Source organism: Mycothermus thermophilus, assembly GCF_041956435.1.
Source record: "Mycothermus thermophilus strain CBS 625.91 unplaced genomic scaffold VTJ04scaffold_1, whole genome shotgun sequence".
NCBI classification, from domain to species: Eukaryota; Fungi; Ascomycota; class Sordariomycetes; order Sordariales; family Chaetomiaceae; genus Mycothermus; species Mycothermus thermophilus.
This window is the reverse complement of record NW_027191427.1, coordinates 4,385,724-4,406,925: the sequence shown is the minus strand read 5'-3', so window position 1 is coordinate 4,406,925 and position 21,202 is coordinate 4,385,724. Positions and strand designations below refer to the sequence as shown.

Sequence of the window (21,202 nt, the reverse complement as noted above, 5' to 3'; positions counted from 1 at the left end):
CTAGCTTGATTGTCCACCCTACCAGCGTTTCAACCAAAAGAACCCAAAGGCAAAGCTCAGGAACAGACAGTGGCGTCATCATCAGGTGCCAGTTCACCCCGCCCCTCGTCTGGTCTGATGTCGACCGTTGAGGCGGAGCCAAGCAGAGTCAAGATCAACATCTAACATTGTCGATCTTCAGCCCTCTAGTACTCCATGGTATGAGCAGCGGGACGACAAACTCTAAGCCGTACATCCACGACTCTCCCATCAATGAAATACCCGGTGCAGCATAAGGTATCCAGGCTCGGCCGCAGCATGCAGTGACCGGTTACACACTTCCCACATGCAAAGAACCATATTGGCTGTTGTACAACCCGAAGAAGCAATGTTGAATAAGCTTACACGACCGGGAGGCATGTCTCTTCATATACCCGGAGATCAACACACTCGAAGTCATCATGAGACATACATCACATTCATCGTTTTCATGATCCAAAAACATCGAGGGTATCTCTTCATTCCACAACACGGTCATGGCTAGGTACGTTAGGGGATTCCTGAAAGCAAAAAAGTTCCCACACTTAATCGAATCCAAAAAAAGACAATGAATCATCGACGACCGCGCGGAAAGCTGTCTCTCCAAACTCCCAAGCCATGCAGAAAAAGCTTGTGCGTGCCGTACAATGTCGAAAGAAACCCCGAATGTCGAGAGTGTCCCATGTTTTTTGTTTCCATGGTGCGCCCCGTCCATCCGTCCCGTCGCCATCCACCATTACACACTAAAACTTAAACCCGACCATCTGATAAACCAAGGCATCACCAGATGGCAAATATATGTCAGGTCGAAGAGCAAAAACCATCCCACCAGGGACTCCGCGTGTCAAGAAATCCAAACAAAGGAAATTTAGAACGCAAGGGCGGCGATGGCAAGGCCGCCAAAGACAGCCATGCCACCGGCAGCCAGGGGAGCGGCGGCGTTGGTGGCGACCGGCTCCGAGGTGGTGCTGGTCGGCTCCTCAGTCACGGTGCTGAAAACAGTCGAGAGGGTGGTGGTGGCAGCCGAGGAGGTAGAGGTGGTCGAGGTGAAGAAGCTCGAGGCCACCGAAGTGGTGGTAGTGGTCTCCTCCTCCTCCTCAGCAGAGGTGGTGCTGGTGCTGCTGGCGACGGTGGTGAAGGTGGTAGAGGTGGCAGTGCTGGTCGTGGTAGCAGTGGTGGTAACCTCGCCCTCATCGTCGCTCTCGGGCTCGGTCTCGGTCTCATCGCCGGACTTGGCACCAATCTTGAAGGGGAAGCTGTACTGGAAGATCTCGGTATCCGAGTCCAGCTTGATCTTCAGGCCGTAGGTCTCATGGCTGCCCAGAGAAGCGTCAACGGCCCAGCTGTAGGAGCCGAGGGCGCCGTCAATGCCAGCTGTGAGGATCGCGTTAGTTTCCCGCTCTAGATCTGCTTCTTCGGAGTGACGTCCGGGCGCAACTACTCACAAGCAATGGTGTCAAGGACCATCAGAGTGCTCGGGCTGCCTCCACCCAGCAGATCGATGCTGACGGAACCGGGGTTCGTGGCATCGGGCTGCCAGACGATCTCATAGGTGGAGCCGGCGGGCACGACCTCGCCCTCAGCAGGCTTGACGAGAGGGTGGAAGCCCTCAGTTTGAGCCAGAACGGCGGTCGCAAAGGCGACAACGGAGGCGAACGAGAAACGCATTTTGGCTATGCGTTTAAGGGAGGAAAAACCACACACAACAACGGTGATCGGCAGCAAGAAGGGAAAATGAGTGACAAGAGTCGGTGAAAAAGTAGAGAGCGGCGCCCGTAGGCTTAAAAAGAGCGGACTGGATCGAAAAGAGAAAGGCCTTGCGGCTGAAGACAACCTAGCACCAATGGACTAGAGTATGCAAGACGCGATGGAGGTGAAAAAGAGGAAGGGAAGGAAAAGCGACGGGGAGTGGGTGGTTTTCACTGCCAACGAGCCAAGCCAGCAACTGCGCCTCCCCAGGCACTGGCACCCCCCTCGTCGTCTCTGCCCTCCTTTCGTCTCCGCGTCCACAACGGGGCTGTCCCATGGATGGCATGCTGCTGCGCCCACGGGGCGAAATGACACACACACGGCACCCTCACACAACTTCGCAGACATGGACAATTCCGGTTCACAACGTCCTGCCTGGGGGGGCCCGCCTGGGGTCTGCCGGGTGCCTGGTTAGCCAAGCTCATTGGTGGCCGGGGGCTAAGCGGCAGAAATGAAGGACGCCATTCCAACCCTGGCGGTTTGCTCGTCCACAGTGGGGCCATAAGGCGCGAACTGGCGAATCCCACGCCGGCATTCCTCTTGAGATTTTATCAGGGGTCGACCAATCCTGCGTCACACATCCGGGGTCCACTGCAAAAGATCCTCTCCGCTAGGCAAGAGGGAAGCCGGGCCGGAAAGCACCGTCGATACCCTAACGTGGAAATCACTACACCGTCCATTTGGGCTGCCTTCCATGTTGGGAAGGGGCATCCATTTTCATATGACACGTGTTTGACGGCGTCCTCCAGAGGGCAGGAACGCTGGACAAGACTCGAGGAAGCAACCAACTGCGCCAAAACACACCATAAACACACAACACAGGTCGAGAAAAACTCAGAGAAAAAAACGGGGAAATAACATCATGCACTCGACCGGCATTTCGGCTCTTACCATTCGTCAGACCGAGGGTTATCCCCCTGCATGCGACAGGCCGAACCCAGATCCAGCAATCCACACGCCTTCCCCCTCAGCCGCAGGCACAACCCTCCGTTGATTTGCTCAGCGCAGGGATTGTTGTCGCGCACAAGTGCCTCTCTCCACGTTTGTGACGCCCCGCGACGCTATGAGTGACAAAAGCCACTGCTGTGTTATCTTCTGGATTGTTGAGCGGTTACCAACGCACCGGCAACCAGCAGGTCCAGCTCTGCACGAGTTAAGCTGAACACCCATATTCTTCCAACTTGAGCATATTCAGCTTCTCGGCGTCGCCATTGAACAGCCCTACTCAGTTCAGAGGAAGCGTTATGCAGCCGAGACGAATGGCTCGCAGCAGCTTTTGTCTCTCACCACCGACGAGGGAAACCAGTCCTACCTGCATGAACGAACGAGGGCCTTTAGAACGGTCTGTTGGTCCTGCGACAACGACTGACCGGTAAGCAGGCAATTTCCTCACCCCTTTGCCGAGGGCGGATCGAAGCAACGACACAAGTTCTTTGCGGCTTTCCGCATACACAAAATCCGAGCTTGCTTCCGCTGGTATCAACGGCATGCCCGGAAATTTCATCAGCACTATTGCCCGTGCTCCGTCCGTCAGTTCTTCTTCATGCAGGAACAGCACCCAACTGGGCAGTTGGCAGGTGACAGTTGGCGCCATCAACCTGGCCATTTTCGCGGTTTTTCCAACCCACAATGCGACCGAACGCACATGAGCGGCACAGTTGGCCCCCAACGGCCCAGAGGGGAGGCAAAAACCTCTGTCGCTTGATCCTCCGCTGCCACCGTCCCGAGGTCTGGAGGCGCGCGACACAGGATGGGAAGAGCTGAGCTGTCCGCAGAGAAAAAAGCTTTCCGCGGCGAGGAGATGGATCGCCTTGTGCTGTGCCGCGACAGCTCCCTCTCCTCCTGATGACAGGAGAAGAAGCTCAGCCCGTCCCTGAACCACTCCGGTGGAACCAGGTTTGAGTTCTTACCCCGTGCTCCTAGGTATCACAGCCCCTAGCTGTGCCGAGGATGATGACTGCCGATTTGGACGGGGTCTGTATGTCCTCATGCGCGTGAGGGTGGCACCGCGTCAGTCGACGACGACGTTGAAACCCAAAGCAAAGCAATCCCGATGGATTGGACCCGACGATGGCACCTTGGACCACTAGTGGTCGAAACGTGGTTAATGAGAGCCGTCGAACGGCTGTAGATGGTGCCAACCAAGTCCGAGAGGCGCAGCTAGATCTGTGCGACTCTGCCTGGTGGGCCGTTGCGGCGATGAAAGCCAGCCGCTGTGCTGGACGAATGGTGTTGCAGGAGAGAGAGTTCGATGCTCTTGACCCTTTTTCAGCCAGGAGGGTTTGGTGAGCGGTTGTCCATCGGGATTGTGAGGACAGTGTGCTGTAATATTGCTCTAAGTGCGACCTATTAGTATGTTTGAGCTTTGTCCAAAGGACTAGGATGTCAAGAGATCGACACCGGCCCATATCCCAGCCGTCCTACGACGGGGTCTATTTTTACACTACTGATATCTACCCAGAGACTCAGCCAGCCTTGCTCAACCCTCAAGTCGAGGAGGGGAGCCGAGTTGCTTCTCTGAAGTGAGCCACTGTCTCAACTCGCAATGACTGTAAGGAGACGCTCAAGGGAACGTGAAAAGGAACCATCTCAGATCCCCCTCGAGTCGCTCCCAGTGCGGGGCTTACAAGAGAAGCATGATACATGCTGCGTAGACGCCGCCCCGAAAGTCTGCGTCGGAAAGGAGCGGTTCGGATCACAGGTGGTGGACGGAACGTCCTTGCATATTGGGAGCTATCCTGCATTCAGCATTCTGTACCTGCGTCTGCGCGGTTGTGGGTTGTGGTAGAGTCTCGCCTCTCTTGTGGAGGAGCTACCGCAACGGCTTTGGCGGGGGGTGTCGGCTGTGGGCTGTGGGATAAGCTAACTATGCGTTGGGCTTCTGGTTTTGTGTGGATAACTCCTACATCCGAAGTACAAAACATCTATGCTAGGTGGCTGAGACATATTCACATGCTAGGTATGTACATACATGGCATGCAAAACATAGTTTCGGTCTGGACCCTAACTTGCATTCCTAGAATAGGGTTGTGATAGTTCGGTAAGTTCCTTTGTTGCGCTTGCTGAATTCCTCGAGTTCGTATATTCTAACAATCTCGATCTGCCTCCTCCTTTCTACCGTTTTGAAATGGTGGAAAAGATGTGGCGTCATGGGAAATTCACCTGTTGCCCCTGAAGAACAAAGAAATGAGCGAGATGATACCAACCGAAACTATGAAGCTTAAGTTAACTCCATTTCCCGGGGTCGGAAATATTTGTGTATAAGTGAGGGTCGAGATAAGCCCAGTCTTGTCGATTGCGAGTTAGTCAGGAGTAGTTCATTGAAAGGTGAGTGAGCGACGAACCGGGATGTTCATCCCCAATCCGCCGGCCCCTCCACATTCAAATGTCTAACTTCAACACACCGACTTTCGATGACAAAAGTCAGTTCCAGATGGAGAGATGGAGGAGTTGGTGCTTCTTTTCCCCAATCAATCTCGCCAATCTTGTCCTGCCAGTTGTTGCCATGTCCATGTCGGTTTCATCTGGCTTTTGCCACCGTCCTCCAATAGCAAGCCCCATCGTGGCCCCTCTTGGACGAACTTGGGCATCGCCCAGGTCCAGGGACACGGGACTTGGACTCAACTTGAATTCGGCAATGTTTGAGCTTGTTCAAACCTCAGTTTTCTCTGTTCAACTCATTAGATAGAATTGTGTTTCTCATGTACTCTTCTTTATCATAGATCCAATAACGTCACCGTTGTGGTCATTTCATCATCACCTTTCATCATGGCAGACCAAACCTCCAATCTCACCATTCGCAACCTGACCATCACTCCCCTGGCTCTGGTGCAGATCGAGCACCTCAATGTTGGTTCAAACACTAAACAATGCCCTCTAAATTGGCTGACCGTATTTAAGTCATCCCACCCGGCTCCTTCAACAACCCCACAGTCCGATAACATCAAGGAGCTCTCCGGCGTGGTCCTCGACCCTTTCACCGAGACGCAGCCACCCATTCCAGCCCCCAATCCAGACCGCGGGAAACGCATCCGCCTCACCTTCGAAGATTCCACCACCAAGCACCGTTACAGCTGCGAACTTCCCCCTTCGTCCGGGCAGAGGAGTGTGGTCCTGCAACCACATCACCAATCTGACTCCGAAAAGAAGCAACAGGACTCAAACGACGCCGGCCAAGGGGAAGAAACCTCCAAACAATTCACATCTATCTACCTCCCCCACCACCGGTACCTCACCCTCCTCTCCACCGCCAACCTCTCCACATGGATGGCCTCCTTGAACTCCTCCCTCCCCTTATCCGCCCTCTCCATCCCCGGCACGCACAACTCCCCAACCTGCTACCTCGCCCTCCCCTCGGTGCGGTGCCAGGCGGTCCCCGTGCAAGAACAGCTCCTCAACGGCGTGCGCTTCCTTGACGTGCGCGTCTCCTGCCCTCCATACAACCCTTCTCCCGACGCAAACCACGACGATGACCCAACCTTCCTAACCACCCTCTCCCTCCACCTCGTCCACTCCGCCTTCCCCGTCTCCCTCATCGGCCGCAAACACCTCTCCGACCTCTTCTCCACCCTCTACTCCTTCCTCGCCGCCCACCCCTCCGAAACCATCCTCCTCTCCCTCAAGCGCGAAGGCACGGGCAAGGGAACCGACCACGACCTCGCGCGCATCATCCACCGGCACTCGTGCCCCAAAAAGCACACCTCCGAAACCTCCAAATGGTACACGTCCCCGCGCATCCCCACGCTGGGCGAGGTTCGGGGCAAGATCGTGCTCGTCCGGCGCTACGGGATCGACACCGCCTTCGTCCCCGCCGACGAGGCTGGCATCGACGGGTCCGCGTGGCCGGATAACGTGGCCGACGGGACGTGCGGGAGCGGGACGATCCGGATCCAGGATTACTACGGCGTCATGAGCAAGGGCCAGATACAGACCAAGATCCGGTTCGCGCAGGAAGGGCTCGAGAGGGCCGCGGCGCAGCGGGTGCACCCCTCGTCGTCATCACAGCGCAAGGTGGCGCCGCTGTACATCAACTTTTTGAGCGCCAGCAACTTTTTCAACGCGAGCTGCTGGCCTGACAGGATCGCCGTCAAAATCAACCCGTCCATGATCGAGTATCTGTGCATGAACCACGGGGCGCCCGAGAAGGGGCCGGGGAAGCTCGAGGTTGGTGATGCGGCGACGGGGATTGTTGTTACCGACTGGGTCGGCCACCGCGGGGATTGGGATCTCATCAGGTGTATTGTGGCGTGGAATGCCAAGCTGCAGCTGCGGCGGTAGGACGTCCAGCTGTTTCAACAGTCATGTCTCACAATCACAGGAATAACAAAATGACGAAACAGCAAATTGAGAGAAGACGTATCAATTATGCGGGAACGACCATCCATATCTGACTAGACCATAGAATAGAGCAATCACCCAGATCCACCACCAATGCCTCACAGATCGAGCCTACGACTGGAAACGAGTTAGCAGAGTTCACAACAAGTGGAATGCAAATCCCAGTGTTTGGGAACCTCATCAGTTCTCCAAGGTGATTTTTGTCTCATCAGGACGAACTCAGACAAATAAACAGGTCTGAAGGTTGTCATCCGGGAGGTGGGAGTTTGGGAGCATGAAAATGGCTTACCTTGAACAGACGCAGGCCATTCAACTTGCTACAGCAACAAGATTACCTATCATGACGATGGTCAGCCACGTCCATCAGGCGTGATGTCAAAACATGAATGAATGTGCGAGGTCGTCAGGCTGCGACAATCGTTAGCTCGAGCGCCAGTGATGCGATGTCTTGGCAAGAGACATACCTCATTAAATCAGATTTTTGTTTTATGTTCATTTCCAACCCAGAGGGCGGATCAAACAGTGTGAATAACGAATCATCATGTAACCAGCTGGACAGAAATCGACATGTCGAAAAGCTTCATTACCTGGACGGCGATGACATGTTAGCCCGACCCAGTCCTCAACTTGGCGTGTCGCAATGGCAGAAACAAGGGCACAATCAGATGACGAGTTCTCATCAAGAAGTTCTTCCCGGTCCTCCCGCAGGGTTTGTACGGCCCTGCATGGTTACGGAAGGTGGGAAGGCTTCGATATGTCCGCCCGTTCGTTCAAATTTTCGTCATGGTGCTGGGATTGGGAGTGACGAGCTGGCGCATACCTGCAGTTGACTGTTAGCAAAGCTGCTGTGGACAGAAAACTTGATGATAGAAAAAAATCCATGTCCTCTCAGACAAGGCTGAAACTATTTTGATTCCACATAGTGTATTCGGCATGAGGAATTCCCTATAAAAATGTTTGATCATCACAGGAGGAAGGGGCAGAGAAAAGAGAAATTATCACCAACCTTTTGGAAGTTCAAGATCGTGGTCCAGAGACACCAGACCACGGAACTCTGGACCACGACCAGGTGAATGGAAGAGAGCGAGAAGCCCTCGAAGGAATTGGTCGGTCGACACTACGAGTCGGCGTTAGCAGTTGTCCGAACACCGAAGGCACCGGAAAAAAACGGTTCATGAAGTGCTCTCAGGGTAATTCTAGAGTAATTTTGAGTCCCCACGGGCTAAGTCGGAATTGGATTGTTCGATTCTTCATCATAGGAGCATTGGATTGAATAAGGGAATATGGCTGCTTACCTTGTCGACGACTTGGTTGTGGTTGTGGTTGTTGAAGTCGCGGTTGTGAGGAAAGGAAAATGGAAACGGGAAAGCTGTGCGAGAGGGAAGCTCAAAAAATTTTGGCGGAGGAAGCTTGGACCAGCAAAAAAAGCCTGCCAAGAGTGGGGTCCGTGGCTGATTAGATAAGCCTCATTGGTGCCTAGATCACCGGTAGAGGCATCAACCCCGCGTTATGCAATTATCCCACTTAGGCGATCTTGGTAGACGGATCTTAGCGCCGGAGATAAGCTTATCGACAAGATCCCGATAAGATCCGAGAGGCGGCCTCTCTCATTGACTGGTCCTCTTATTACGCAACCCTCCTCCTCCTCCCTCTTTCCTCCTTCAACAACCGCCACAGCCATCCAAAAGGAATTCAGCGCCGACAGCGGCTCTGAAAACTCACGGATCGCTGACCCGTCACCATGTCTCCCGCCGGGGGACTTTGGACACCAGTTGTGGTGCGTGCACTTCGCACGCACCTACAACTGGCGACCGACATGCTTCGATCCAAAGTCGCCGCCGCCACGCGTCAACTCAATGCAGAGCTCCAGCCCATCGTCGTCCGCACCGGCAACGCCAAACAACCCATCCACCCGACCGCATGGCTCCGCCAGCAGAAGCGTTCCGGCAGCAAGCGCTGGTTCTCCTCCACGAACCTCCAATCCACCGTCCGCCGCTTCTTCAGCTCCTCCGGCCATGCTGGCGCCCAGCACGGCGGCAAGCCCCGCTTCGACCGCTCCAAGCTCCCTTCCTCCAGCATTTCCCGCGCCGTCAATCAGCTCACCGGCCGGGCCCCATTCGCCTGGACCCTGCGTCCCAATCTCACGGGCGGCACCCTCGGCCGCACCGCCGGCGGCTACACCATCCCCGGCTGCGGCCGCATCGGCGGGGCTCGCCACTTCTCGCACACCCCGACGGCCCCGGCGCAAGTGATCCAGAATGTCAGCCAAGCGATGCGCGCGTTCTGGCTGTCGGGCCAGCGCGCCCGGTTTGATGGCTACGGCCCCAACGGCGAGAAGCGGTACCGCGCTGTCCCGGCGAAGCAGGACGAGGCGAGGAGGAAGATGGCAAAGACGATGCTCCTCCACCGCTCCGCCCCGGGCGCCTTTGTGGACTTCAAGCTCAGCCCGACCATCACTGCTCTCTCGCCCCTCGCCGGCAGCACCAATGGCACCACCCCTGCTGCCACCCCTTCCCTCCACACCGAGGGCTTCCTTGACGTCCTCTCGGTCGACTTTGCGCGTGCTCTGAAGGACTTGGCGGCCATCATGACCGACTTGAAATCGCTTTCCACCCTAGGCGATTTACCAGTTACTCTCATCTCACCCACAGTCCTTCGCGTGCGGTTCCCCGGAATGGACGCCGACACGGTCGAGTCCCTCTGCGCCGACGTCGGCATCAAGCGGGGCGTTGTGGGCGAGGACCCTGAGTTCGAGTCGAGCAAAGCAGTCGAGATGGCGTTGCGCTTCCCGTTCGCCCCTGACGCGGGGCCATACGACGAGGAGCTTCTCACCTCGCCCGGCGGCTCGCTCCGGTCGCATCGGTCTTCGTCCTCGAACGAGGATGATGCCGGGGGTATGTTCATGGTGGACGAGCTGGAGATTGATGATCCGTGGATCCTCTCGTCTGGCTCGGAGCCGGAAGGATACGAGAGCATGTCCCCGCCGATCCTGGACGTTGCGAGCCAGGGGCTGAGATCTGAAGACTTTGAGGGGCTGGAGGGTATATACCGGTTCCTTGAGGAATGTGATCGCGCTAGATCGCAGTTTAGATGATGAGTTATGCCTGAGAAGGAGACATTGGCGTTTTGGAAGGTAGGGTCCATAGGGTAAGGCATGGGCTTGGGATTATGTGAAGGATGTCGCTCTTTGTAGTTTTCCTATGTCGGTTTGATTTCTCATGATGACGCTCTAGGTTGCTTGACGCTTGATTTCCTTGCTCAGTCCACGCATGTATCCGGATACACGCGCCGCACTTCACTTAGCTAGCTAGCCAGTTTGACAGATTGCAATAAAGACCTGTCCCGTTTTCTTGAATCATAAGAGATGAAGACTTCGAAGCAGATGAGCGATCGAGACTTGAGGTGTGTATACTTGTATGTCGGCGGGATTGACAGGGCAGGGCACGGTACAGATATACTCTCCCCAAACCGGGCATTGAGTGGTTGTTATTCGAGTTGTTGTGAGACCTGTTGATCAAACAGACATTGAACAACATGGAGCTTTGTTCTCTGTCAGTTTACCGTTAGGAAGTGTTGGAGACATCAAGTAATATTGGCCTACATGAAATCTCCACAGAGCCGAGGCCGACTAAGTCGAGGTCTATAGTTACAGAGCTCTCCCTCCGCATCTGACAACTCATCACGGCCATGCACGTATGTATAGTACTTATTGTTGATCCAGTCCTCGGGGCGTTAAGCAATGACAGACGAGCACTGCTCCTCGATCTCCTCCCCTCATGATCCGCTACCCCCTTAACCCAACAGTTGTTCACACCAACTCATCATTTCTTCCCCACCTTCGCCGCCTTCGCCTTCGCCTTCTTCTTTTTCTTCTTCAGCTCGCTATGCGGATCCTTTTTCTTCTTCTTATTCTTCACCTTAAACTTGAGATCCTTCGGCTTTCCATCCTTGGCGCTCGCCCGCCGACCTTCAAACACGAACTGCTCTGGACCCTTAATTCCGTTCTGCAGTTCCTTAGCAACAACCTTGGCCTTGCCCGGGCTACCAGTCTTTCCGTCTTTGTCTTTCTGGTGCTTCTTCTTCTTGGGGGCACCTTCGACCTCGACGCCGGGGAGTTGTTCGGCCAGCTTGGCGGCGCCGAAGCGGCCTAGGAGCTTGGACGCGCGGCCGGCGAGGGTTTGGAGCTCTGCGGACGGTTTGGGGACGTATGAGGACTCGGAACGCTTGCGCTTCTTGCCGCGGGGGCTAGGGTCGGGTGCGGAGCGGTTCAAGCGGGCTTCCATGGCGCGAGCCGTCTTGTGGGGTGCCTTGCACCGCGTGACGCGCAGCTCGCGAGGGAGCATGGGCGGGAATTTCTTGCCATTGAGGAGGATGGCGGCTTCCACTGCGGTTCCGTCCTGTGGAAAGGGGGGTTAGATATGAGCAGTAAGGAGAGGCTGATGGGCTGGGGAACTTACGTAGAACTGGACATAGGCAAAGCCCTTGCCAACGCGGGTAGCTGGGTCCCTGACGACTCGGACGTTCTCGACCTTGCCGGCCTTCTCGCCGAAGACGCGCCACAGACCCTCTTCGACGTCCATGGGCTCCTTGGTCCGCTTGCGCTTCGTCGTGACCTCTTTGCCCTCCTCATCAACCTTGGTGGTGTAGACGGACTCGTCGTCGACGAAGCTCAGGTTGCCGACAAACACGCAGCGGCGGTGATCGATGGGCGCGGGGTGGGCCACACTGTCGGCGCGAAGATGCCGGTCGAGCACGATGGTGCCGTTGAGCTTCGAGACGGCCAGCCGCGCCGCGGCTTGGGTGCTGTAGACGACGTAGGCGTTGGTGGATTTGGTGGTCGCCGCCATGACCTCCTTCTTGATGTAGGCAGCGCGTTTGGGAATGCCGGCCGACTCGAAGGCGGTCGAGCGGAACCGAATGGACTCGATCTTCTGCGGCGGATCGGCTTCCTTGTCCAACACGGAGGCAAGGTGGCGGAGGAGTGTCTTTTTGGCTTTGCGCGAGGTGATGGCCTCGACAGAAACATTGCTGAGGAAGACGGTGCGGTTGGCCTTTTCCAGTTCGGCCAATGCGGGAGCAGCCGTGAGGGATTCGTGGACCGGTGGCTCGCCTAGGGATTCATCGTCGCCCTCACCGTCTTCTTTCTGCACATCCTTGTCGCCGTTTTGTTCGCCGTCTCCAGGCTTGTTGTCCTTAGACTTGCGACGCTTTCCGGACGGCTCGTCCTCGGCAGCCAAGCGTTCGAGGTAGGTGGCCTCCAGTTTCTCATCCTCGTCCTTGCGTTTCCTCTTCCGTCTGCGATCACCGTCCTCGGAAGATTTACCCTGGGTGACTGCTCTTTCTATCAGACGCGCAGCTTCCGTCTCGTTGTCCTCATCACTGGACGCTTCGCTCGCGCCGTCGACCTCCATTTCGTCTGCGCTAGACTCTTCATCCTCGCCGCTGTCTCCTGAAGCCTCTTGCTCTGACTCTGGAGCGGATTCGTCACCAGAATCGGCCGCGGATTCGTTATTGTCTTCGTCGGACGGCTCGCTGGCTTGTTCCTCGCCGCTCTCGCTCTCATCTTCGTCGTCTTCGTCCTCCTCGGTGGCCCTCTTCTTCGGGGGAAGCGGTTGCTCGTAGCGGGACTTCGGAAGTGGCTTAGCTGGTCCGGCCTAGGAGAGGGTTAGAATCGATCATTCCCAGAGGATATTCGTGGCGCCTGGCTGCTTACGCTCTGAGCAAACAGGGCATCCAAGGTGGGGTCGATGGCCTTGAACTGGGCGGTCAGACTGAGTTTGCTGGAAAAAGAGATTTTGGTTAGCTAGCAGGTCAACAAGGTTCAGAAACGGGCGCCATTTCTTACTCTTTCGCCATTGTGGTGGCTGCGGCCCGCTCGAAGACCGAGCTCGATGACGAAGTCAAAGCTGGTTTGGTTGATCCTCAGACTTGGAGAGAGACAAGGACACAACAAGCCCACTTAGTGCCAAGAAAGTCAATTGAAGAAACCACGGGCTCCTGGCACAGCTCGAGGCAGCTCAATTGTCTGAGGAAGTTTCAAACGAGTATCAATTCTTCCGAATCCTCGAGGTTGTTTGTCCCTTCCCATCGAAAAAGTAGCTGCATGTGCCCTCGGCGCAACCGCGACTTTTGGTGTGGAGCCGGCTGCCGAAATTTCGTCTTATCGCGTCTTATCGGATTCTGCCGGGCGGTGAAGCAACGCAAGGCGGGTCGCGAGGAAGTGACCCGGCCCAGGTCGCTTTCCCGCCAGTTGTGCTGCCCTCCAGCCTTTGCGGGCGCTCCCAGCTCTCGTCTCCTTCACACCACCCCAAGCTTGAAACTGCCCTCCACACCTTTGACGCACCCCTTTTACGCCCGAAGCAGCGCCTACGGACGCGACTTTACTTTCTGTCAGCATCACCTTGTCTCATTTTCTCTCTATCCATCTGCTTTAGTTGCCGCCCTGCCTGTCGCAACCAGCATTCTTCTCGTCCTCGTCAGAACCCGTCCGCTGCCGGAACCGTCGAGTCCAATTTTGCGCGACCCGCCCATCCCGCCCACACCCGTCGCCGACGCCATTGACGCGACACATCATCATCCTCGAAATTCATACTCGCATGGTCTACGATGGCTACAGGTGATACCTCGCCACCCATGGCACCCTCGAGCCCTCCCCAAGCAGCCGTGCGGGACGCCAGCCCCAGCAACCTCTCGAGCCCACTCAGCGAGCCCGAAGACAAGGATGGCTACGGCGACGAGCCTGACTTAGACACCCGTGACCCGAGCGACGGCAACGACACGCCGAAACAGAATGGCCGACCTCCTCTGGACTCGGCACCCGCGTCCGACTCGGACGACAGCAAGCTCTCCGACGTGGACGTCGACGACTCCGAGGCTGAGACGGAGCGGCTTTACGACACACCTCCAAAGAACGGAGCGACACGCGACGGCGTCGGGGCCCGGCGATTCACCGACCGTCCCCATCGCGTGTTCGAGCGAAGCCCGAGCAAGCTCCACCAACAGCTCCGTGCCGACATTGACGCCGAAGATGCCGCGAGTGAACAAGCCTCCATCTTTGAGAAAGAAGAAGCTGAGGATGACAACAAGTCCTTGGTCGACAGCGACGCCGATGTCGACCGGATCAAGGAGCCCGCTTCCATCAAGAAAGGGTCTGCCGCTTCCGCCAAGGAGACACCGACCTCGCATCCCAGGAAGAACTCGAGCGACTCGCGTAAGAGAAAGCGCTCGATAGCCACCGATAATTCCGAAGCGGAACAGCCCTTAAAGAAGCGGACTGGCTCAGTTACTGCCACTGACCGTGATTCCACCGGCGATGTCGCCATGGCTGATGACGACGATGTCTCGGCCGACGCACAACAAGGCGAAAACAATGTCGAAGAGGATGTTGAAGAGCCAACTGAAGCTCCTGAAGCGACAGAGGAACTTGCCGATGCCGCTGAAGAGGATGCTCCAGCACCTAGCAAGCCAAAGAAAGGTCGGCGAAGTCCGCCAAAGAAGCGAAAGAGCCAGAGTCCTGAGGAAGCCAGCTCCAAGGACGAGGCTCCAGACGAACCTCCCGAAGATGCCGATGCAAATGGTTCGGAGGTGCCCACACCTCAGGTGGTCGAGGAAGACCATGCCGACGAGATCGACGAGGAGGCAGAGGCCGCGCAGCGAAACGAGGAAGAGCGTACGTGTACGATCCACCGTCTCCTCGGAAATTCAGTAGCTAACCCGAGCAGTGGAACGGAAGAAGGCAGCCTGGGAGGAATTGGTAGCGATAGAGAAGCAGTTTAACAACTTCAGGGAACGGTAGGCGACCCCATTTGACCCATTGACTGACCTCGACTGCCCGAATGCTAACGCGAAACCTGAAAGCCTTTACCAAGAACGCCTCGAGCAGCTAAACCGCGAAGAAGCGATGCTGATGGGCGACAATCCAACGCATCCGACCTACCTCGCCATGCTCCAGTGTCTCCAACAACGACGAGACGAAAAGATCCGAAGGAGCGACGTCGAGCTGCAGTTGAAATTGTCTGTTCTCCGGCATCGGGCAGCTGCCGAGAGGGCGCAGATCATGTCGCAGTTCTACCAAGCCGTCCGCGAGGCGAGAGAGCAGGCGGTGTCCGAGCTCGGCCGGGAGTGGTACGAGATCCAACACGAGCGGCGGCGCGCGGCAAACACGATCCCAGACTTTGGGCTGCGCTTCCCCGCGACGAAGCAGCAGGCGATCCGAAACGCTGTGTCATACAACCGGGAGGTCTCGATATTATCTGGATTTGCCAAGCATGTTGGGTTCCCCGCGGCGCCGCCCATCAACGGCGCCACGGAAGACCAGCTCGAAGCAGACCTCGAGGCTATCCAAGTAAGTCCGTCTCTCAAAACAAAGACTCTCGGGGCAGGCGATCGGAGCTAACCCTCGTCATCCAGGCGCTTCGTGAGTCCCTCCCGAGGCCGCATGCCCACCACCATGCACAGCCCTTTCGGCCGGACTATCCCGCCGGCATCACCTCGTTCGCCTCTCAAGGCATCGGCCCTGCCGGGGAGCAATTCATCGAGCAAACCCCCTGGGCAAACCCGAACCATCCTGCCCACCAGCTGCACCGCCAACAGGTGTATCGGGACGGGAACATCCAGCCCACCTACACTGCTGCCGCTCTCCCAGGGGCTGTGGCAGCCGCTTCCAAGCGGCAGCCGCCTAGTGCTGCGGGTTTGCCCGCCCAGCAGGGGCTGAACGGTGACTCTGCGGCGGCCGTCCAGGCGCCGGTACAGAAGATGCAGGCCCCTCCTCCAACTGTTGCTGGCCCTGAGCCGTCGATTAAAGGGAAAATTGTTCCCCCTGAGACGCTGAGGCCCCAGGCGCCTGTTCATGCTTCGTAATCACCTCGCTCCAATTCCTTTCTCTTTCCGTCTTTAATTGTCATTGGTTTTGTCTGGTGGGTTGGTTCTAGCCGGAGTTCGGGTGGATGGGCATTGGCATTTTTATGGCGCTGCACAGACACACTTGATCAAGACACACGCTCGAGTACACGGCACAGCTATTCATGCTGGCGAGGCTTTTTTATTTCTGGTGGTTCGATTTCTTTATTTTTCTCTTTTTCTTTTCCGGGGGTGGAAGAAATTCGGGCAGATACCTACAACGTACCTGGGGATTTCTGTGTATGGAGGAGTGCTTGTTTCATTCTCAATGTCGGATAGACGCCAACCTACATGAGGGGGGGTTCGATGTGTTGGTGAGCGGGCGTGTATAAAACATGGCGCGCAGAAGAGGTGGATGGGTTTCTTCTGGGGATGGATGGATGATCTTGGATGTTTGGGCTGTGGACGTATGGAATATGTGTCTATGGATGGATGGATGTTTATACGGTGTGGGTGTATAGGAATGGCTGGGGATACCAATCTTTTTTTACGTTTTTGTCCTTTGTTTTCTGTCCAGGCAGGCATTGGCTGTTGGGGTCATCATATGGAGGGCCGGGCATTGCCCAACTTATAGCAAAGTTGCTGTGAATTCAAGCTTGATTCTCCGACGCTGATAGTTGTTTTTGTTGGTTCATGAGTATATTGCAGTGTACACATGGAGTAAATAAACCCTGGCCAAGAATTGACTAGGCTGTATGTTACAGAGGTATCATGGCTTCCACTCAACATTTGCAATCCCCTCCCAAAGGCATTTCCCTCCCGTTCCTCATTTCTTTGCCTCCTCAACCGGCCTCCTTACTGGGACATCGGGCACCTTGACATCCTCGAACTCGTCCTGGCCGATGGCTTTGATGGTGTAGATGTCTGGTGAAGAAGGGGATTGTTAGCTCTGCGGTTATGGATACGTCGGATTTGTCCAATTCAGTGTTGTTTGACTATGGTCCGCTTCGGAAGGGACAAGGCCGGCTCCGGCGTGTGTGTCCCGGTCCCAGCAGATTTTGAGGGAGAGGGGTGCTCGTACAGACTCCGACAGCGAAGGCGAATATCGCCGTGCCCGTCACGGCGTTCTTGACCAAGTATGGCCGGCGAGCCCGGATCAGGGCGGGGGTTTGGCGGTTGCGGGAGTCGTAGTATGTCGAGCGCGGTAACCTGGGGGTTTGGGGAGGGAGTGGTCAGTTCAATGGGGAGAGATGGTTGGAGTAGGAGGAGGAGGGGCTGGGGGTTGCGGGGAGATGGGTGACGAACGCCATGGCTGAGGTGATGGATGTGTGAGAGAGGCCACTTTTTCGTCTGGAAGACTGGAATTGGCTCCCTTGTTGTGGACGAGCCCGGGTCTATGGCCTGTAGAATGCTGATGGTGATCTCGACGGGAGCTCTCGCCGGAAAATGAGCCGACGGTCGCCGGATGCTGTCAGTGGGCTGCGTGATTGATAAGGCTGCTTATCGGGCTTGGCAAGCAGCTGGTTGCAGCAAAGCGTTAAAATGGTCCGTGCGCGGTTCGGGCACCCCTGGCAGCTTCACGTCACTGCCAAGCTCTGGCTCTTGGCCTTGGTCTTGGCTCTTCGCTTTCTTCCAACGGGAACCGAGAAGCGCGTCGTGCAAAGGAAACGAAGACAAGAAGACACCGGGCGACACAAGGCAGCCCAAGCAGCAGCCTCTTCTACCCTTCGCAGCTTTCTCCGACTGGTAGATTCGGACAAACCCAACAGCATTGTGCCCAGCTTGACAACAAATGTGCTGGCCGTCTGATGGGTGGTTGTTTGTTGGCGACTAACTATCCGTAACCCGAACTACACTGGCAATCGACTTTCCAGGTTCTTCGCGCTGTACCTGAGCAAAGGTTCACTTCCAGGTTGACTTGACGCACAATCGGATGCCGTTTTCTGCGAACAGCAACCCATTCACTCACAACCACAACATCGACAGCCTTTCGCGAAATTGGGAACTTTTCGCTACTTCACCATTGTCTACCATCTCGCCCAGCAGCATGATCCACGTCCTCTGCGCGCATCCCATCTTGCCGCCGGAGGTTTAGCAGTTGTGCGCTGACAGAACGGGCTCATCCATCTTACACCGGGACTGATATTTGGAGCCATTGGTCGGTCGCGGAAGGACTTGAAGATTCTGCTTGACCGGGAGACATCGACCTGAGCTGCTCTGACTCCGTGCCCTCTTTTGCGCATCGAGGATCAGGCCGCGCGCTCTGTGTAGATCCATCCGCTGCCTCTGCGAACCGATACACTGCGTCGCCGTCCCAGCAAGAGATCCAACTTGATATTCGTCTTGCCATTGTGCGCCCACCTACCGAATCGACTGCTCGAGGTTGTCGCGGAAGTCATCCATCACAGAACTGCTGAAAGAGGAGGGGTTGGATTCGACAGGATAACCAAGAGGGTACCCACGTCGCGGAGGACTACCATACACCATGGCGGCCGACGGCGCATCCTCAGTCGCCGAGCAGCTGGAACAGCTCAACGCGGCGCGCAAGCTGGTGCTGGAGAACCCGACCTACTATGCGCAGATCGTCAAGGGCGTGCTGCCCATCATCGGGCCGCACGCGCAACTCCCGCTGCGCCGCTGGGGTGCCGAGTTCCTTGCCGAGTCGCTGGCCACTCCCGTGCTGTCCATGGGCGAGAAGGAGGGCATCACCGTCACCGTGCTCGAGACGATTCGCAGTTTGATTGAGAGCCCCAACGAGGATCTTATTGTGGTCAAGGCGACCATGTCAGCGGCTGCGAGCGCGTATCCGGTGGTGGTGAGGTGGATGTGAGTATTGTTTTTTTGCTTTGGCTGGCTTGAGGATGTGGCGCAGCGTGCTGACAGGGAGGTTTTACAGAATCAACAATGCGTGGAACAGGGAGAGTTGGGACACCATGACCGCCATCAAGTCGAGGATATTTAGCATCTGGGATTCCGCGACGGCCCCGGTCAAGATCGGCTGCATCAAGTTTGCTCAGCGTGTTGTCCTGGCGCAGACGGCATCGAACGGCATGGAGAACAAGCACAACGGTCTGGATGTCTCGCTCAACATGATACCCGAGAATCATCCCTACTTGGACAGGAGGCAGTTGGAGGCCGAAGCGATGGGGCTACTGGACAGGACGCTGGGGATACTTCAGGACCATAGCAGGTGAGGAGCCTTGGGTGTCTTTCTCGGCGACACTGGCTAACAACCACTCAGTGATGCTTTGCTTGTTGACGCGACCATCAACTGCCTGTCTATCCTCGCGCGGACTCGGCCGAGTACGACAAACCGCATTCTTAATGCCGTCCTAAACTTCAACCCTCTACGACTTGCCACTACCGGACCTATGACACCAAAGACCAAAGTCCTTGTGCGGTCCCTGGAGAAGACAACGCGCATGTTCCTAACCCACCTTTTGAGGAGGTACGGATTGAAGCGGGCCGTTTAGCAAATCCTCAACTTTCGCTGACAATTCTCAGGGACCCGAACCACCTAATGTCAGGCCGCATCCAGCAGTATCTTGAGAAAATGATGCGGCAACGAGCAGAGCTTTACGAGGACCGCAAGAGGCCGGCTGATCAAATAGTTGCCTTTATGGATCCGAAGCGTCAAAAGATGAATGACGGCGCTCCTGCGTTCTCTGTCCCGCCCCTGGGACCCGGCCCGCACACCCTTGCCAAAGTCTTCACTCTCACAGACAACCATGGCCTGCAGAACTTTGACGTCACCCAACTGCCGGCGAACTTGGCCGCCAAGATCAGCGTTAGGACGTTGGAGAATACGGATCCCCGGGTGTTCGACTTTGCTATCAATGTAAGAAATGCTACCGGGAATGACTTCAGTGTGTTGGATGATGACTAATATTTCACAGGGAGTCAGAGAGCGCCTCGCTGCTCTCCACGCCGCGGGGACAGCTGCCGCCCCGAGCGCAGAGTCAACCACCCTCAATGCCGCCACGGCGCCGTTGGGCGTGGACGAAGACGACGACGACTACGAGCCCGACCTTACTCCCGCCGAAGACACGGAGCAGATCCTCAACAAGCTCGACAATGCCCCGCCCGAGGAGCCGATCGAGCAAGCCGTCGACACCAACACCACCCTATCTCTTGGCCCGTTCAAGCTCCCGCCTCCTCCAGAGCTCAACCCCGATCTGGCGGCCCAACTCAGCCAGGCGGCCGCTTCGCGCGTGTTTGCGCCCTTGGCGTCGCTTAAAGACGCCGCGCCTGCCGGAGCAGCACTGCGCCGGCCCAAGGCAGGCATCAACCGCCTCGCAGCCAGCTCGCTTGATCGTGATTCGTGGTTGACGGTCATCACGCGGCTCGCGACGCGGAGCACGGCGGGCTTGGACGAGGATTTTGACGAGGATGACGGAGACGAGGTGCGCATCAAGGCCGAAGAGGAGACGACCGCGGTCAGCCGCGTCCGCCCCGCGCTAGGCGACGCCATCCGCGAGATGCTGTACAACTACATCCTCGAAGACTGGCGGCGGCGGATCGACGTCGCCGTCGCGTGGTTATGCGAGGAGTGGTACTGCGACCAGATGGCCAAGCGCAAGCGCGCCCGGGAAGGCAAACAGCCGCCGCCCGCGACAGCGTTGAACTACGAAAAGTGGACGATGCGGGTGCTCGACGCGCTGCTGGGCTACGTCACGGGGCAGGACAAAGTGCTGACGCGGTTCCTGGCCGAGATCCCGGAGCTGAACCGGGCGATGCTGGGCCGGTTGAAGGGTCTGTGCGCCGACCCGACCACGGTCCAGCTGGCGCTGACGAGCCTGCTGTATCTGGTCATGATGCGGCCGCCGGTGAGGGAGATGGCGTTGGATGTGGTGGGGGAGATTTGGGTTGAGTGTGAGTACCTGTCCATTTATTTCTTTCTACTCATGTTTTTTCAGACAGGAACGTTGATGCTAACGATTTGTTTTTGTGTGGGCAGACGAGGACGCAAGGCCGCTGGCGCAAAAGTATCTGGTCAAGTGGCGGCCCGGGTTTGTTGAGTCACAGTCTAGGGCTCTGACGGGTGATGCGGCGCCTACTAATGCTTTGGCTGCTGCTGCGACATGAGGCGCTGGCTGGGATGGATCTACAGTAGGATCGGCCGGCGAGGATTATGATGTGGTTAGGGGACATTTCTTGGAGTGTGGCTAGGAGGAGGAGGAGGAGGAGGAGGAGGAGGAGGAGGAGGAGGAGGAGGAGGAGGAGGAGGAGGAGGAGGAGGAGGAGGAGGAGGAGGAGGAGG

The 21,202-nt window shown here is 56.6% G+C and overlaps 9 protein-coding genes across 9 annotated transcripts; 4 read left to right on the top strand and 5 right to left on the bottom strand.

Annotated features, from left to right (window-relative positions):
- Positions 1 to 886: 886 nt before the first annotated feature.
- On the bottom strand, positions 887 to 1,686 carry VTJ04DRAFT_1646 (uncharacterized protein; the record flags this gene model as incomplete). The annotated part of the gene is made up of 2 exons (XM_069359356.1): positions 887 to 1,392; positions 1,464 to 1,686. The coding sequence occupies 2 exons, from the start codon at positions 1,684 to 1,686 to the stop codon at positions 887 to 889; spliced, it is 729 nt and encodes a 242-aa protein (XP_069224254.1).
- A 3,849-nt stretch (positions 1,687 to 5,535) lies between these two features.
- VTJ04DRAFT_1645 (uncharacterized protein) lies at positions 5,536 to 7,044 on the top strand (the record flags this gene model as incomplete). The annotated part of the gene is made up of 2 exons (XM_069359355.1): positions 5,536 to 5,616; positions 5,668 to 7,044. 2 exons carry the CDS (start codon positions 5,536 to 5,538, stop codon positions 7,042 to 7,044), a joined length of 1,458 nt encoding a protein of 485 aa, XP_069224253.1.
- An 841-nt stretch (positions 7,045 to 7,885) lies between these two features.
- VTJ04DRAFT_1644 (uncharacterized protein) lies at positions 7,886 to 8,715 on the bottom strand (the record flags this gene model as incomplete). The annotated part of the gene is made up of 4 exons (XM_069359354.1): positions 7,886 to 7,924; positions 8,111 to 8,221; positions 8,400 to 8,473; positions 8,679 to 8,715. 4 exons carry the CDS (start codon positions 8,713 to 8,715, stop codon positions 7,886 to 7,888), a joined length of 261 nt encoding a protein of 86 aa, XP_069224252.1.
- Positions 8,716 to 8,845: 130 nt separating this feature from the next.
- VTJ04DRAFT_1643 (uncharacterized protein) lies at positions 8,846 to 10,198 on the top strand (the record flags this gene model as incomplete). The annotated part of the gene is made up of 1 exon (XM_069359353.1): positions 8,846 to 10,198. One exon carries the CDS (start codon positions 8,846 to 8,848, stop codon positions 10,196 to 10,198), a length of 1,353 nt encoding a protein of 450 aa, XP_069224251.1.
- A 4-nt stretch (positions 10,199 to 10,202) lies between these two features.
- On the bottom strand, positions 10,203 to 10,793 carry VTJ04DRAFT_1642 (uncharacterized protein; the record flags this gene model as incomplete). The annotated part of the gene is made up of 2 exons (XM_069359352.1): positions 10,203 to 10,402; positions 10,706 to 10,793. 2 exons carry the CDS (start codon positions 10,791 to 10,793, stop codon positions 10,203 to 10,205), a joined length of 288 nt encoding a protein of 95 aa, XP_069224250.1.
- Positions 10,794 to 10,925: 132 nt separating this feature from the next.
- On the bottom strand, positions 10,926 to 12,960 carry VTJ04DRAFT_1641 (uncharacterized protein; the record flags this gene model as incomplete). Its single annotated transcript, XM_069359351.1, has 4 exons — positions 10,926 to 11,501; positions 11,562 to 12,758; positions 12,818 to 12,884; positions 12,950 to 12,960. The coding sequence occupies 4 exons, from the start codon at positions 12,958 to 12,960 to the stop codon at positions 10,926 to 10,928; spliced, it is 1,851 nt and encodes a 616-aa protein (XP_069224249.1).
- Positions 12,961 to 13,737: 777 nt separating this feature from the next.
- On the top strand, positions 13,738 to 15,963 carry VTJ04DRAFT_1640 (uncharacterized protein; the record flags this gene model as incomplete). The annotated part of the gene is made up of 4 exons (XM_069359350.1): positions 13,738 to 14,773; positions 14,826 to 14,895; positions 14,962 to 15,448; positions 15,514 to 15,963. The coding sequence occupies 4 exons, from the start codon at positions 13,738 to 13,740 to the stop codon at positions 15,961 to 15,963; spliced, it is 2,043 nt and encodes a 680-aa protein (XP_069224248.1).
- Positions 15,964 to 16,768: 805 nt separating this feature from the next.
- VTJ04DRAFT_1639 (uncharacterized protein) lies at positions 16,769 to 17,252 on the bottom strand (the record flags this gene model as incomplete). Its single annotated transcript, XM_069359348.1, has 3 exons — positions 16,769 to 16,866; positions 17,024 to 17,151; positions 17,248 to 17,252. The coding sequence occupies 3 exons, from the start codon at positions 17,250 to 17,252 to the stop codon at positions 16,769 to 16,771; spliced, it is 231 nt and encodes a 76-aa protein (XP_069224247.1).
- Positions 17,253 to 18,427: 1,175 nt separating this feature from the next.
- Positions 18,428 to 21,027, top strand: VTJ04DRAFT_1638 (uncharacterized protein; the record flags this gene model as incomplete). Its single annotated transcript, XM_069359347.1, has 6 exons — positions 18,428 to 18,768; positions 18,839 to 19,132; positions 19,184 to 19,390; positions 19,447 to 19,780; positions 19,839 to 20,814; positions 20,900 to 21,027. The coding sequence occupies 6 exons, from the start codon at positions 18,428 to 18,430 to the stop codon at positions 21,025 to 21,027; spliced, it is 2,280 nt and encodes a 759-aa protein (XP_069224246.1).
- Positions 21,028 to 21,202: the final 175 nt, after the last annotated feature.